The 17778-nt window shown below is 34.0% G+C and overlaps 1 protein-coding gene across 1 annotated transcript in view; it reads left to right on the top strand.

Annotated features, from left to right (window-relative positions):
* Positions 1-11795: 11795 nt before the first annotated feature.
* Positions 11796-17778, top strand: part of LOC122716709 (glutamate receptor ionotropic, NMDA 2B-like) — a 107917-nt gene continuing 101934 nt past the window's right edge. The window contains exon 1 of the mRNA XM_043940049.1: positions 11796-12183. Coding sequence (XP_043795984.1) covers positions 11896-12183 — 288 coding nt within the window. The 5' untranslated portion in view covers positions 11796-11895. The remainder of the gene's footprint in view (positions 12184-17778) is intronic.

Genomic DNA, 17778 nt, shown 5'->3' with positions numbered 1-17778 from the left:
AAGTTAGAACTAGTTAAAAATTTCGTAATTACTTAGTTTAAGTAATTACGATTATTTTGCGATTATTATTATGTCTCGAACGATAAATTATCAAAGTAACTTCAATTTAATTAAATTTGGATAATAACTTGAACGAAAGTAAATTTTCTTAATCAATCTCAATAAATTTTTGTTAATATTTAATATTCAAGAAATTACGTGACAATTTTGAAGTTAATTAATCGCAAGCACAGAGATGAGCAAATAGTTATGCAACACTCCAGGGATCCAAGAATAGATCGATCAGACAAGTAGAGAAAAGTAAAATAGTTATCTAATTTATATCGAATAGTGTGACAAAATGGTTGTACTCGGACAATTGAATGCATGGAATTAGAATAAATTGTTATCTGGTACAGAAACGAGCAAAGTTTTATAATTATTCAAAGAAGAAGGAGCGTATACTGTGTTAATTGTGTTGATTGAACGAATTACATTACACCACAAATCTGTTAATCCTTTGCACTCAAAAATCTCACAGTGTTTCGAATGATAGAACCTAACTCGACAAAATTATTTTTTCCCGATTCTCAGCTTACGTGAAGATTTAAATTGTCTGAAAACAATACTGCTTTTTATTATAATCTATTATTTTGTATGAAAATGCATACAACGTGAAAAAAATTAACATAAATAACTTGGAATAAAATAGAAAAAAAATCAATAAGTAATACTTAGATAAAAATTTTATAGTGATTTGTATTAAATAACATTTCGAGAATATAGAGATACCTAGGGATACCTAACGTTTCAACTCAAAATTCCCTAGAACTCAACTCGTTTACGAGTTTACGAGTTCTAAGAAACGATCTCGATTAAGAGGAATATCAAGTTCAAACTCTCTTCCTTAAATGTATAAAATTATTCTATATTTCTCGACAACGAGAAACTCGTCTGGCGCGATCAGATCAATCGCTGATTATTCTTCAAATAACCTGTCTTCGACGATGGCGCAAAGGTTGGTTTCAGGTCGAAATCGATCGGAGGCTACGTCTTCCTCCCCCACCGTTTATAAATTCCATGCATATCGTACTCGATTATTCCGAACATGGACTTATACCCACGGATCCTTGACCGATCACTTGACCGCCTAACAATAAAGACCGCTTCACAGAGATCCGAGGGATCGCGGTGGAACCGCAGGAATTTCGGTTATACGCAGAGAAATGCTCGCGGTTCACCCCTGTGCGATGATTCACTTTCTCGAGAAACGTGGAGAGGAAAAAGAGAGTTTGAACTTCCTCTTAATCGAGATCGTTTCTTACCACTCGTAAACTCACGAGTTGAGTTCTAGGGAATTTTGAATTGAAACCTTAGGTATCTCTAGGTATCTCTATATTCTCGAAACGTTCTTCAAAGAGTGTCCAAGTTACGATCAAAATCGAATAAAAGGGATCGAGGGAGGAAAAAAAGAAGAAGAAGAAGGAGAAACGATGTATCTACTGAGAATGTTATAAAATTCTTTCTTTTTGTTGATAAAAATAATGAATTAATCGAGGAATGAAAAAATACAATTGGATTAAATTTTCATCGCGGTTGAAAATTGAAAGTATAATTGAAGGGGAGGGGGGGAAAAAAAAATTTTTTTTTTCGCCTTTAATTAAATTTCAAGCAGCCATTGTAATATTCAAATTGGTTTTTATAAAAATTGCTCGGGGAGCCGGGTTATCATTAACCTGTTTTAAAGCTTTCGCGATGTTTTTCTTTTCTTTTTTTTTTTTTTTTTTTATCATACAATACATGCATATCGATACGTTTGGCGGAAATAAAGTAAAATAAACGCGCAAACGGTTTATGCAAACGAGGCGACGCGAAGAAGAAAAGTCGGAGAGTTTGGCGGACAGACACTCGTTGCGGTTAATTCGTTCCAATCGTGGCAACGAGGTGGAAGCAAATATTTGAACTCCGTGGCTTGGAATGGCGAGAAAGGACGAGAGGAAGAGGAGGAGGAAGAAGAAGAAGAAGAAGAAGAAGGAGGAGGAGGAAAAAAAGGAAAAAGCGAGCGAATTAAAGTCTCTCAATCCCTATAAACAGTCTCTCGTTCGAAGAGGGTAAATTTACTTCTTCGATCCCTCGTTTCGATCCGTTTATCCGAAATCTCGTTTATTTTAAATTATTATTATTATTCGAAATAATTTCCTACAAAGTTTCCTTCTCCACTTTCTATTTCCTTGTCCTTCTTTGAACGAGTCCTTTCAAAACTTTTGAATTTCGAAGTCGAAAGATGAAGAGGAAATGATAATCTCGTTCAAACGCGAAAAAAAGTTTTTTCCCCTCATCGTCTCGAATTCGATCGAGCAAAGTTTCGAAATTTGTCTCTTACGTTTCTCGCGGAATGAAAGTAAAACGAATCAACGCGATCGCTTCTCGCATCCAGAATATTTTAATAATAAAATCGATGGAACAATCAATTTAACATATACGTTCATCGTCGTAAAAAGATAAAACGCGTTATCAATTTGCATTAGACACATTAGTTATATAAATTGATTTATCAAAAATTTATAAATTATTATATTATTAATTTAAATAATTAAATTTAAAAATTTAGTTAAAGCTAATATTTAGCAAATTATTGTTAACAAATTATTTGTTAATAACAAAACATATTCAAACTAAATTTTTAATATTTAAAAAATCTAAAGAATTTTCATTTAATTGTTTTCAATATTATTCCCTAATATAAGCTATTTAAATATAAATTATAAAAAAAATTAAATAAATCATTACAATTAATGGAATGAAAATTCCCTGCTCGAAATTCGTAACATACATATACGCGCAACGCAATTTGCATTTATCATAGTAATCGATCGAAATTCGATACCGTCGATTAAGTTGGCCAAACCCAATCGAATTAATCGCCGCTGCGCACCATCGAGCCGGTATCGAGCATTGCTAATCTATGCACCACTTAATTATTGCGCAACGTGTCGTAAGAATGAATCGAACCGTTCTTATCCCTCTTATCAGTCTGTTCATTAGTTGTTAATGAACGAATTGTTAACGTAGAATAAAGAATACAAATCGATATGAATGGAATCCTCTTCGGAATTCGCGAGAGGAAAAGGATTTCTTTTTTCGTTTCATTCGAGTACCTCGATAATTATTTGATTTTAATTTGGAGCAAGCTTGAGGTTAAAAAGCGAAATAACGAAAGGAAAACTGTTACTTTACTCGACACTCGTGGAACGACAATAGTATATTCCTTTGTTCCACCACGAAAAAAAGAAAGAGAGAGGAACAAAGCGGATCTTATCGAGGCGTCGGTGTGTAAAAAAGCTCCTTCAAAAACCTACCCCATTTCTTCCCTCCCCTGTGAGCGTGTTGTCGAGAGGAAAGAAACAAAGCGACGAAAAAAGCAGAGAGGGGGAAAAGAGAGGAATCGAAAATAGGCAGAGAGAGAAGGAAAATCGGGTTCGATAAAACAGCAAATAAAAATAAAAATAAAAAGACAGCTCTTGTCTCGTCCTGTTGCATTTGTATCTAGAAAATGATTTCTAAATACTTTAGAATAATTCCAAGAGTGACAGTTTCATTTCGATCTGAAAATCTGCCCGAACTTAGTTTTCGATAAGAGGAATCAATCGAAGATTCGAATGTACAACCGAATGTTTCTTCGATGTCTCTCGTGGTAGATTTGCATCGGCACGAGGATATTGACATTCCAGGCGGAAGGGGATCTCTCTGAGACACGATGCAAAATGATGGTATCACGGATGGAGACAAATATTTAAAGTTGTCGACAAATATGCCGAATGATGGAAAGTTGAATCAATCAAGGGATAAGGAAGATGGATGTTTGGCCATAATAACAGGCGTTCGTGAATTTGCCAGGAGGGATGACAAAGCGTTATCCCATTTCCACGTACGAAAAAATTGAATTATTAACGAATTTAACAATTACACGATCGCGAAATCAAAGTTCCAAACTTGGAAACAAAATTATAAATCGAGCAGTTTTAGGAAGGTTTAAAATTTACATATTTATCAAATAACGAGAATAATTGCTTAAACTTCGATTCAATCCCAATTGAAAACAATAGGATCCTGGAGGCAATTCTGGGAGGATATTACCGGCGCAACCGGTCTCTTCAACGCTATTAGAATATTATACAACAAGTTACAGTAAACTTCAAGTTCTACGTATAATTGTGTGGTGTATTCGTAGATCGGCAACTTTGCCGCTCGAAACTCAACCCTGTACGAAATTCTCGCAGCACTGGGCTGCACCCAGAACTGAATCCCACAAATGATATTCAAGAACTCGTTTCCATTATCGTCGTTTGTTCGAAAACTCGCCCCGACTCATTAACTTTCCCATCGAGTGTTCAAAACCACTCCTCTCGATCGTCCTTCTCCCCTTTCAACAGCACCTTCTTTTTTTCATTTTGCATTTCGTAACAGAAAGAATTTCTTATTCTCTCGAAAGGTAAGCCGAGTCGCTAAAATATTTCTGGAATCTCTCGTGGCGTAACTTTTTACTACGTTACGCAATTTTACGTAACATTTTACGCCACCGTGATATTCAATGTATATATTCAGGAAGATGTGAAAAGAAACCTGATTTATTCGTTATTTCTTACCGTTTGTATAACAATATATGATATTAATCGAGAATCCAGATAGGAAAGTTTTAAAATATATTTTAGGATCGAAGGGAGATCGGTAGAAGAGTTGAGTTTTTCTAAAATTGTTGAGATTTTATATATATATATATATCACTGTTTGAACAGTGGTTCGAATAATAGGAGCTAACAAAATTATTTTTTTCCGGATTTTAGCTTACACGGAGATTTGGTTTTTAGAAAGTAATATTGCTTTTTATTATAATTTATTAATCTTTTAGAAATATATATACATATGATATTTAATTAGGATAAAAAGGAAAATATATAATAATCGATATTTATATAAAAAATTAATTCGGAAAGCTTAGAATTTGACGTACGATAAACTAGATCTTGAGAATTGGAAATGGTACTTCAAAGATGTTGAGGAAAAAAGGTTTATTAAAAAAAGAAATTATAGTTATTTGCTACTAGGTTATTTGCTAAATTATCCAATGATTTAACAAAATAATAATAAAACTGAAAATTATAAAATGAAAAAAAGCAAGGAGACATACCGTTCAAACATTGAAAGGAATAAAAAATTGTCAAAAAAACCCGGCCAGTCGTAAACTTATATTATTAAAATTAATTTTAATACAATTTTGCAAAGTTTCGCCAATCAAATACGGCAGTAGAAAAAGCGAAAAGTTTCTGGAGTTTCTATAAAAAAATCATTGACAAATCATCGCATCTCAATGTCAACCTCTAATACGAAGTGATCTCCTTAACTTTAATCTACAAAAAAATAAAAAGCTATCGAAATGTGATCAATTATCGATTAGCTCTTTGCCTATACACCCGTATTTCGTTTAATCTGTGAAAAAGAGGATTTAAAATTGTAACGTACAATCAGTCACAAGTTACATGAAAATTATTGAAAAAATTAATTTTGTCCAATTAATACACGTTACCACTGTGGTTCCACGATATAACATAATTTATTTCCCTTTCTCTTACTAAACATATTCTTTATTTTCAATCATCTCCCTAATAAGATCTTGTTCATATACAGCCCTATACAGCCCTTGATCCCTTCGATTAACAGATTCTTTCGATCCTCGATCAGAAAATCAGGATCCAAGGATTACTCTCGACGAGGGAATGGGAGCAGCAGCTCTAAGAAACATCTCTAAGAAATTCACGGTTCGAGCCAATTATCCCCCTAATTCACGAGAAGTTCGGTAAGCATCGGCACGAGGAGAATATCGTTTTCCAGTGGGACGGAAGAAGCTCGAACGCGAGCTTGCTGCCCTTTGTTCCGTGGAGAAGCAACTCGTATACTCGTTTACAAGGGTAACGAGAATTATTCACGTAAACCGTGCCCACCTCCACCACCACTGCGAAACAAACTCGAAACAATCTCGTCGCGAGATCTTGTGAGTGGTTGCGATTCCGTGCATGCAGCTGGGATTTCCGGGAGAGGGAGTCCGTTTTACAGACACGAAATTCCAAGCACGGTGGGAATTCCAAGAGGAATCCTCCTCCATTTTGGAGAACGAAAATTCTTCTCGAGAAGGGAAAGGGATTATATAAATTTTTCAAAAGAAAAAAGAAGGAAGAGAATTTCGAGACGGCGTTGTAAAAGATATATTTCGTTTGATGATATGATAAATTTGAAAATTTGTTTGTTTGTTTGTGTCGTATAAGAAATTGTTAGTATTGAAAGTAAAGTTGACGTATTAATTGATAAGATAAGTGGAGAAATTATGGATGTAGAAGAAAGAACACGAGAATTTCTTTAAAAAAAAAAAGAGGGGGAGGGGGGGTATATACTCCTTGCTAATTAAATTTTTATCATAGTTTCTTGAAAATTAATCAAGTTTCCAAGTGGAAAGTTGCCTGACAGGTATAATAACCGAAGAAAAATTGCATCGTGTTTCTCGAGGATTGTTTGAATTATTGCTCCCTGCGTTTAATTGAGACAAAGTCAGAGAATCTAATACGATTCTTCGTACACACGGGAACCGTGTTATTATCTTAAAATTCATTACCTTTTTTTTTCGACATCCAATGCTTTAAAATCGATTTAATTTCCAATCTTTTATTTTTCTGAAAAAGAAAAGAAATATTTATCGCGTAATCTACGATATATTCGTGAGATCGTTTGACGAATACAATACACATTTTTTCACAAATTCCAAAATTCCAAAATTCCAAAATTCCAAATTTCATTCCAAGAATACAAAGGATACTCGTATTCCCAAATCTCTTGATCTATTTAATTATTTATTATTATTTCTCTTGATCTAAAAAATTGATCTAAAAATTCCAAATTTCTCTTGATTTAAAAATTCCAAAAAACAATAATAATAATAATTTATTTATTTTTATCTCGCGCTACAGATTAATCCAAGGTGCTCTTGGAGATCTTGGAACGAAATTAGGGGGATCCGTCTGGACGAACGAAACGAAATTTCCATCCATTTCGCCGTTCCGTTCCGTTGAGAAATAGCGAACGGAGTTCGATACGTTATTTTCGCGTACGTTAAACGGGGTGGGGAGGGGTAGGGAGCGCGAAGCAAATGAATTCGAGGCAAGCCTGGCTCAACAGCTTCGACGTTTCGACGAACAATGAAAATTCCGCGTGACTGCCGGCCGTGACTCGAATGCAACACCGTAACGACCCCCTCCCCGATTAGAGGCGGAGCTGCGGTTTTCCAGAGACGATTTTCGAGATAAACGGGGAGAGATCCGTTTGTCCTTCTCTATCAGGCGCGGGGCTCTCGGCTCGTCGAGGAAAATAACAAGTGGTTGGGTGTTGCTCTTGTTTATTTTGTTTATTTATAACGATGAATATTTGACCGAAAGACGAAAGTAAATATCGAAAAATATCGAGAAAGGGGTCGTTTTCGTTTCTGAGAAGAGAAAAGGTAGGAGGCAGTTCTTCTTCTTTCTTTTTTAGATAAAATTTTCGTATTTAGGTGATTGAAATTAGAATTTAGAATTTAGAGAATCGATTCTCGAATTAAGAAACTATGTAGATGTAGTTATATAATATTGAATAGAAAAAAAGGGAAGTTGGAAAATTGGAAGGGAAAGAAGTTACGAGGAATTGCAAAGAGAACTAATTCCAACTCGAGATTCTTTCAAAATCCACATCTCGTATCCTTCGCGAGGAAGAAATATTTATCCAAACCTTATCAAGTACCTTCCCTTACATAAAAATACAAGATTTTAGCGCAGATACAAGGATAAACGAAATTTATTTATTTCTTTTTCCTCCACAAATGCATCATATTCTTCGTAAAACTTAAAAAATAAAATCCATTTGCATACCGAATACTTAACTGCCCAATTTTTCTTAATCTCTAATTGTTCCTTCTTTTCCTTCCTTCTCTCAGCGCATCGTCTTCCTTCCAACGGGTAATATATATATTATTATATTATTATATTATATATTATATAATATATATTATTATATAAATAAATTTTATTATACAAATAATAATTATATTATTATATATTATTGTATTATTTTTATATTATTATATTATATATTATTGTATTATATACGCGGCAATAACGCGTATAAAATGAAAATTTCGTATGAATTTAGAAAAATTTTAATCTAGTGTTCTTTTTCGAAGAATCTCCATTTCTCTCTTTCTTCGCAAATGTTGGAAATAGAGTGGAAATTACAGAAGGGTGGGAGCGTCGTTTGTATGAATTACGATTTCGTTCACGGTTGCCCGGCATCAAGGTGATTATCATAGGGCGACAAACGAATTGTTTCGCCGTAGCGTTTCGTTTGACAATTTCGTGGGGAGAAGGTGCAGCAATCCAGGTTTCCGTTTGTCATACTTAAGCGCGCTTAATGCGGTTCCTCTCGATGAAACTGCGAACCAAGAACGGTGATAATGTTGGAACAACGGTACGGTTAATCTCGTAATTAACTATCCCACCGAAATCGTGACCGTCCTCTCCGAAATCGGGATTATTTAATCGGATTATTCAAAAAGGGGTCGAATTGTTTCTACTTTTAGAGAAAAATATTATTTGATTATTTGTTATCGTTCTGTGTTTGTATTCTTCTGTATATAATTCTTTCGTTCAGTGATAGATCGATAGATCATCGTTGAAAATAAATCGGTTATGGCGATTAACTTCTTCGTAATTTTTAATCGTTAATTTTTAAATCGTTCAACGATCGTCGTTAGCGATACTTTTAAAAGTTATATAGTTTATAAATAATAATAATATATATATATGATAATAATAATAAATATAATAAGTTTATAAAATAATAATTATAAAATAACAGTGCTGTACGATTTAGAATGAATTGAATGTTTGATGTTTGCTCTAGCTGTTTTTATTTTATTATAACAAAATTATTCGGCTCCTGTTGATAAATTATTTTCGTGCGCTACGATGATAACCTAAAATATACTAAAAATATACAAATTATCGTATATATACAAATTATTAATATGTTTGAAATGTTGTATTAAAAGATTCTAAGGATTTTCTGTGTAAAACTATGTAAAAATATATGTATATATTTCTGAAAGAATGTTCACAGGGTTGTTATTACAGATTAAATCGATAACCATTTGATGATTGATAATTAATAAAATAATTAATAAAAATCATTGATCACAACAACAACTTCTGATTCCTTTCTTATTCATTAATCAATGATTATTGATTATTTAATAATTGGATTTTATATTAATCGCAATTTCCAATCATCAATCGGATTACGTTTTCCCCAACTTTTAAGGGAGTTCCTCTCCATTCTGATCACCTTTTCTCCATATTTACCTTTCGAATCGTTATTCAAAAAATCCATTTTTTGCAAGCCTCCTTTAAAATCACCCCCCTCCTTGTTTTAACAATTAATAATCTGAAGCATCTTCCGTTTATTAATTTTTGTAAACTAACAAACATCGACATTTATTATTCTCTCTGTCATCTCCGTTTTTAATAAAACGCGTTCACGTTAAACCGATTTTAAACGTGACGTGAATTAATAAATTAAGGCAACATGGGAGGCGTTCCAATAATAGAATCGATCCTAGCCGAATAGACGGATATTAATACTGTAATTAGTCTATACAATATTATCATAAATATATTCCTTTATCTTTCTTATAAAGGTATATATTATCCTTTATCTATATACTGTACGGAGATTAGAATTTCTATATCCCCCCCCTCGCGTATAAAATTCGAAATAGAACGATACATGTAAAATCTTAGCTGATATTACACGGATAGAAGAATTAAGATAGAATTGAAATTGTTGCGTTTATTAATTCGTCACGAATTTATAGGAAATCCGCGCGATGTATTATATTACACGATAATTCTTTCACCGATTATTATTGGTGTTTCGTATCGTCGTAATTAGTCAATTTAATAATTTTCATCGTTTTATCATTCGATGAAAATTTAATAACACGAGTTACGTTTATTTGAGACAATTAATATTAAGTATCGAACAGGAAAATCCATATATCCCCATGCGAAATGCGAGTTTCTTCCCGTTTATTATCATATATAACAGGAAATATCGTATATTACATTTTTAATCGAAATAATTAATTAAAATTTTGAACTTGCTGCAATTCTGATGATAATAATATAATGATTCTCGTTCTTAGAGATATTAAAAAAGACTGATTTTCAAAATTACTTTGAATCGAATGAAAACTTATTAAAATTAACAAAATTTTGAATAAAAGTTTAAACATGAGAATTTGAATGAATTTTTATCGTTAGAAATATAGAATTACTACTCTTTAAAACGCTTTTTCGTTATCTCGACTTCCGGTTCCCGAAATATCATATAAAGAAAAGAATAATTTTCAATCGTAAACTCGATTAAATTCTAGATTAAAATTAGGAAAATTTCGAACATGATGACTATTTATATTTCGACATGATCTTATTCTTTAAAACGTTTTTTCGTTTACTTCCATACAACTTCCGGTTTCCAAAATATCATGTAAAGAAAAGAATAATTTTCAATCATAAAGTTTAGATTAAAATTAGAAAAATTTCGAACATGATGACTATTTAAATTTCGACATGATCCTATTCTTTAAAACGCTTTTTCGTTTACTTCCATACGACTTCCGGTTTCCGAAATATCATCGTGTAAAGAAAAGAATAATTTTCAATCATAAACTCCAGATTAAAATTAGGAAAATTTCGAACATGATGACTATTTAAATTTCGACATGATCCTATTCTTTAAAACGTTTTTTCGTTTACTTCCATACGACTTCCGGTTCCTGAAATATCGTTGAGTAAAGAAAAGAATAATTTTCAATCATAAACTCTAGATTAAAATTAGAAAAATTTCAAACATGATGACTAAATTTGATAAATAATAAAAAAATAAAAAAACTTTAAATTTCGACATGATCTTATTCTTTAAAACGCTTTTTCGTTTACTTCCATACGACTTCCGGTTCCTGAAATATTGTTGAGTAAAGAAAAGAATAATTTTCAATCATAAACTCTAAATTAAAATTAGGAAAATTTCGAACCGCTGTAACTTCGAACATAACAATTTCTTGTGAACGATGATTAGAAGCGCGGAACTTTGTCCTTCAAAATGCTTTCTCGTTTATTTCGATACGACTTCCCGAAATATCATCGCGTAAATAAAAGAGTAACTTTTCTGATCCTTTTCTCCTCGTTCTCGTTCCTTATTCGAATCTCTCATCTACACCTCGTTTCACCGATTTATCCCAAACTCGAAACAAGTGTGACAGACGCGATTCCTGGAGAAGCATAGCACTCGTTCAACTCAGTCAGAAAAGATGCAGATCACGAGTCCATTCATAAACTCGAACGCTTCTTATACCTCAACCATCGGCAAACCAATCAAAAAGTATAACTTCGATATTCTTTTCATAAATTTTCCCAAAAGTACGTCTCTATGACGGCAATTTTTCACTCTCATCCCTCCCAATTTCGATTCAACTCCACGAACGAACGAACGAAGCAGACATTCTATATCTCAACACATTATTATTACTCGTTGCATATTAATCGAACACACCTCTCCTCCTTTCTTCTTCCAGGATCTCGAGCATGATGCGATGATGAGGGTTCGCGAGAGGGCAAGGGATGTCCGCCCGGACGAGATCGCGGCGGGGCTGAGGCTGTCTCCACCCTCGTGAACAGAAGGCGAGGCAAAGCGGGCGAGAAGAACCTCGAGAGCCCGTTGAAAAGCCCCCGTCTGGTGGCGAAGGAAGAAAACGAAAACGAAAAGAAAGGAAGGGAGAAAATGTGCGGATTCCTGTACGCCCTCGTGTTACTTCTGTCGGTGGTCGACTGCCTGCAGACCAGCGGCGTGACGAGGGGGGGCAGCGGTATCCAAATAGGGACCAGCGATCGCAGCGCGTTCGGAAAGGCTACAGGATACGGGGGGCGTGGCCACTCGGGCGTGAAACTCGGCGAGGCGAGATTTCCCAATTCGACTAGGCAGAGACCGTACACCACCCCCTCCTCGACCACGACGTTCATCTACGCGCCACCGTCGGCCGACAAGAACGGGTACAACAGCACCTTGAAGGTGAGTCCAAATTTTATTTAAATTTTATGGTCGTGGGTTAAAGGAGGAAGTGGGTTAAAGGAGGAGGTGGGTTAAACCCGGACGTGTTATCGATCCCTTCGGATCTTGGATCTTTGGGGGATAGTTGGGGAGGATGGAGGGGAAGGGGTCAAAGGGAATTGGGTCGTTAATATTCCTGGCTTTCTGCTTTTTTTTTTCAAGTCTATGGAAATTATTTATTATCAGGGGTAAAAATGAGTAGAAATGTGGATTATTATGGTTATAGTTATCCTTCTATCGCGAGACAATTGTGAAAAAGAATCTTGTATTGGGGATTGAAGCGAGGAGAAAGTTTGGTAATGAAAATGGAATCTTAGAAGGTATTAATTCGAATATTTAAAGACGTGTTAACAAGTTGAGTTATAATTGCAGAATACATATCTTCAAGTTTGCATTCTTCTAAAAATCCTCATAATGAAAAACTATAATTCTCACAATTTTACAGGAGTTAAATAAAAGCATTCAATCATGGTTCAAAAGTCTTTGGATGAAAGATTCGCTTCGTTTTTTCTTTCTCAAACTTCGAATTCCAATTCGATTCAATTTTAAACTCTGCTCGATTATTATTTGTCCTCTTTATTTTGTATAATACGAAGTGTGTTTTTCAGTTTTAAATGACTTCCTTTTATTCTTGATAAATTACATAAATTCCACGCTTTCGTCCACGCGTTTTTAACCTGGCGAATCGACACGAGGAACGATAAAATTAGATGACCCCGTTCCATCCCACGTTTCTGCACGTTCTTCACTCTCGGTATCCCCGATAATTTTCCCCTACGAATAGTTCGAACACCAGTAATCAGGACAACATTCCACGGTTAGAAATTCCGAATATCCGAAGACGGATCTTTCGCGACTAAAAGCTATTCCTCCTTCCCTTCCTTCCTTTTTTCCTTCCCCCTCCCTCTTTCTTTCTTTCTCTTCGCTTCGCGTGTCACCAAACGACTTTAGTCCCTTTTCGAAACGATAAAAAATTCAACGTTTCCACGAACGTGAAAGACGGATTTTCCCCCGCAGCTCTTTCGAATATGGCGTCCTCCTCCTCCTCATTCTCCCAAGAAAATCGATTTCACTTTTATATATAAATACGTTGGAATCGGATGATCTTGTTTATAAAGAAAACACCGCCGCGTTTAAAGCGAGGGATTAGTTTTTAAAAGGATATTTTGTTTAAAAGTGGATCGATGTTTTCCTAAAGGATAAAGATTAATCTCGAAGATCGAAATTTTCTTCTTATAAAGTATCCTATTATATACTTTATTTTAGCAAAAAACTCATTTCAAACGATCCAATCCAAATCGAAATTAGAATTATCGTCCACAAAGTATTCCCAAATCACTTTCGATTAATAATATTAATAATAGAAGAAATCGTCAAATCTGAATCGAATCAATCGAATCGTCACCATTAATTACGTGTAATCAGAATTACACGCGGGATTTTTTATCATCCAAGTCATTTTCGAATAATAACAATAAGAAGAAGAAATCGTCAAATCTGCTTGCTTGAATCGAATCAATCGAATCGTCACCATTAATTACATTTTTTAAAATAATAATAATAAAGAAAAAATCATCAAATCTACTCGCCTAAATCGAATCAATCAAATCGTCATCGTTAAATATGCAAAGAATCAGGCAGCTTTTTTATCTCCCAAATCACTTTCGAATAATAATAATAAAAAGAAATCGTCAAATCTGTTTGTTTGAATCAAATCAATCAAATCGTCACCGTTAATTACGTGTAATCAGAATTATATTTTTTTTTATCATCCAAGTCATTTTCGAATAATAACAATAATAAGAGATTGTTAAATCGTGTAATCAGAATTATATCTTTTTTTTATCATCCAAGTCATTTTCGAATAATAATAATAAGAAGAAATCGTCAAATCTGCTCGCTTGAATCGAACCAATCAAATCAATCGAATCGTCACCGTTAATTACGTAGAATTACACATTTTCGAATAATAATAATAAAGAAAAAATCGTCAAATCTGCTCGTTTGAATCGAATCAATCAAATCGTCACCATTAATTACGTGTAATCAGAATTATATTTTTTTTATCATCCAAATCATTTTCGAATAATAACAATAATAAAAGATTGTTAAATCGTGTAATCAGAATTATATCTTTTTTTTATCATCCAAGTCATTTTCGAATAATAATAATAAGAAGAAATCGTCAAATCTGCTCGCTTGAATCGAATCAATCAAATCGTCACCGTTAATTACGTGTAATCAGAATTATATTTTTTTTTATCATCCAAGTCATTTTCGAATAATAATAATAAGAAGAAATCGTCAAATCTACTCGCCTAAATCGAATCAATCGAATCGTCATCGTTAATTATGCAAAGAATCAGGCACCTTTTTTATCTCCCAAATCACTTTCGAATAATAATAATAAAGAAAAAATCGTCAAATCTGCTCGTTTGAATCGAATCAATCAAATCGTCACCGTTAATTACGTGTAATCAGAATTATATATTTTTTTTATCATCCAAATCATTTTCGAATAATAACAATAATAAAAGATTGTCAAATCGTGTAATCAGAATTATATCTTTTTTTTATCATTTAAGTCATCTTCGAATAATAATAATAAAGAAAAAATCGTCAAATCTGCTCGTTGGAATCTGCGTTAATTACGCAAAATTACACTCGTTTTTCATCGTCCAAGTTCTTTCCTTTTGGAGTAATAACAATAACAAGAAATCGTCAAACTTGCTCGCTTGAATCGAATAAATCGAATCACGCAGATAGCCACGCGCGATTTTTATCCCCCTTCAATTCCATCAGCAGCAAGCGTGAAATATTACACCTGGCGTTAATCACCACCTCCTCTTGCTCGACACGCAGCCGGGGCGATCCACGGGCCGGGGATAATCGCTTTAAACCCGAAAAGCCAACTTGAACCGAGCAATTATTCCGCAGTCGCGCTATTACTCTCCATTTTCGCGGCAGCAGCTATCGCTACCTCGATCACCCCGTTGTTCCGCGTTTAATCATCGTAATGCACACCTTCCTCGCCTTCCACCAAATTCGCGAGGAAACGTTTCCAATCCGCCATTCCGCTACACCCGATTTCCCCCCTGAACCGAACCGAGGATCCTATTCCGCGTTCCTTTTTCGCCGACTTTCGCGAAACAATCGAGCCCGTTTCCGGGGTAAAAGCCCATTCCGCGCCCGCCTCCCCTCCCCCTCCAAAGTGGAATCCGATTCCAGGTAATGGATGGATGCTTAATCCTTGGAGGAATTTTTTTTTTTTTTTTTTTCTTTCTCTTTTTAGGTTTTTTCGAATTTTCGAAATTACTCCAACACTTATCTCGCGTTATCTCTTTTATTTTTATTTTTTTTTCTTTTTTTTTATAGATAATGTTCGATACTAGGATGTGGAAGAATATATTTGATTTTTAGAGAAAAAAGAAAAGGGTGGCGTTGTTGCTCGATATGAGAGAGCGAGAAGAGTTTACTCTTTAAATATTTTGAGATTTTTAGAGATTCGCGTGCAAGATACGAATTTCCCTTGGAGGAAATATTACTTTTTACTTTTCTTGATAGAAGAAACGGGGATTACGATATTTTTGAGAACGCGCTTTCTGAATGGAAGCCGTTCGGTGATTCGATAATGGATGGCTTAGTCCTGAGAAAAATAGACATTTTTTTTTAAGATTCGAAATTTCGATTAACATTTACTTTCAATTTTGATAGAAGAAGAAACGAGGATTAGAATATTTTTGGAGAACGCATTTTCTGAATGGAAGTCGTTCGGTGATAATGAATCACCGAAGAAAATAGACATTTTTATTTTTAAGGTTCGAATTTTCGATTACTTGCGCGTGTAATTTCTTTTCTTTGAGAATATTACTTTCAATTTTGATAGAAGAAACGTGGATTAGAATATTTTTGGAGAACGCGCTTTCTCGATGATGGATGGCTTAGTCCTGAGAAAAATATTTTATTACATTTTTTTTTCTTTAAGATCGAATTTTCGATTACTCGAACACTTACGCGCGTTATTTCTTTTATTTCTTTCCGCATTTGTAGGTAATGATTCGATACCAGGATCGTGGAAGAATGGATTTTTAGAAAAAAAAGAGTAGTGATTTGATTTGATGAATGTCTTAGATTCGTCTCGCGTATTAGATACGAAGAAAGGAATTTTCGAGAAAATATTACTTTCAATTTTGGTAGAACGAGGATTAATATTTTTGGAGAAAATAGCGAAAAGCGTCGCTACAGAAACAAATGAAAAGCGGGCTTGAATTAAAAAAGAGAAACGCCAAGTGAAATTAGAGAGAGAGAGAGAGAGGTAGAAGAAAAGAAATCGTGCGGTGCGAGAAAGATAAAAAAAAGCAGGATAATAAGAAAGGAAAATGAAAAAATTCGTGGCACGAGTGAAGGAAAAAAAATACGAGGGAGAAAAAGGGATGAGCGAGGACAATAAAAGCGTGAGAAAGGGACGAAAATTGAAGGATGAGAAATGACGCGAGAAGGAAGAGCGCCGCGAAAACGAAAGGAAAAAGCAAGTTGTCGAAAAAGAGAGAAAAAGAAAAAAGAGAGAAGGAGGAAAGAAAGAATGAAATATAACAGCGAGAGAACGAACATGGATGGTAAAAAAAAAAAAAAAAAATGAATAGAGGAAACGGATGAAGGAAAACGGGAAAGGAGTGTCCAATTTTTAACGCATTAGCTTAAACTACCGCGAAAACGGTGGCAATTATGGCGACACGTTCCATGGAAAACTGGGTCGCGTCTAATTGTTAATGGCGGGATGATTTATATTTCTAATTAACCATACATATTTCAAGACGAGAAACGCATTTTCTCTTTTCTTCTCTGTGCAAAAACCACAAACTCTTTCACGAAATATGTGCTTTAATTGCACAGCGTGTCCCATCATTTCGATCCAATCTTTCCAACATTTAAGAAATTGTTCGTTGCTTCTTTTTATCTTCAATTTGAATAATAATAAATTCACTGTCGAAAAGTAGACACTTTTTTCTTCTCATTAACTCTGTGTCTTGAACAGAGCGTTCCTTTTCCAAAAGTGATTGGCTATCTTCAAAACGATAATAAAACCGAACACAAAATTAATAAAATTCTCGATTGTTAAATAAGCGATATTTAGTGTCCAGAATTGGGCATTAACTCGTTGAAAAAATATTAAAAATTTCGAGTAAAGTTTCATTTCAAGTAATTACTTATTAAAGAAATATTCGTAGCTATTATAATTGATATATTTTTCAATACAAGACTTGCATTATTTTATTATTATTATCTTGATAAATTATCGAAGCAACTTTATTCGTAACCTCAAATATTCAATTTTCCCCGTCACTTGACCAGTGATTGGTTATCTTCAAGACGATAATAAAACCGAACACAAAATTAATAAAATTCTCGATTGTGCTCTCCACGTTAAATAAGCGATATTTAGTGTCCAGAATTGGGCATTAACTCGTTTAAAAAAATATTAAAAATTTCGAGTAAAGTTTCATTTCAAGTAATTACTTATTAAAGAAATATTCGTAGCTATTATAATTGATATAT

The sequence above is a fragment of the Apis laboriosa genome, unplaced genomic scaffold (genome assembly GCF_014066325.1).
Source record: "Apis laboriosa isolate Shangri-la unplaced genomic scaffold, ASM1406632v1 scaffold47_cov149, whole genome shotgun sequence".
NCBI lineage: Eukaryota > Metazoa > Arthropoda > Insecta > Hymenoptera > Apidae > Apis > Apis laboriosa.
This window is presented reverse-complemented; position numbering and strand designations above follow the sequence as displayed.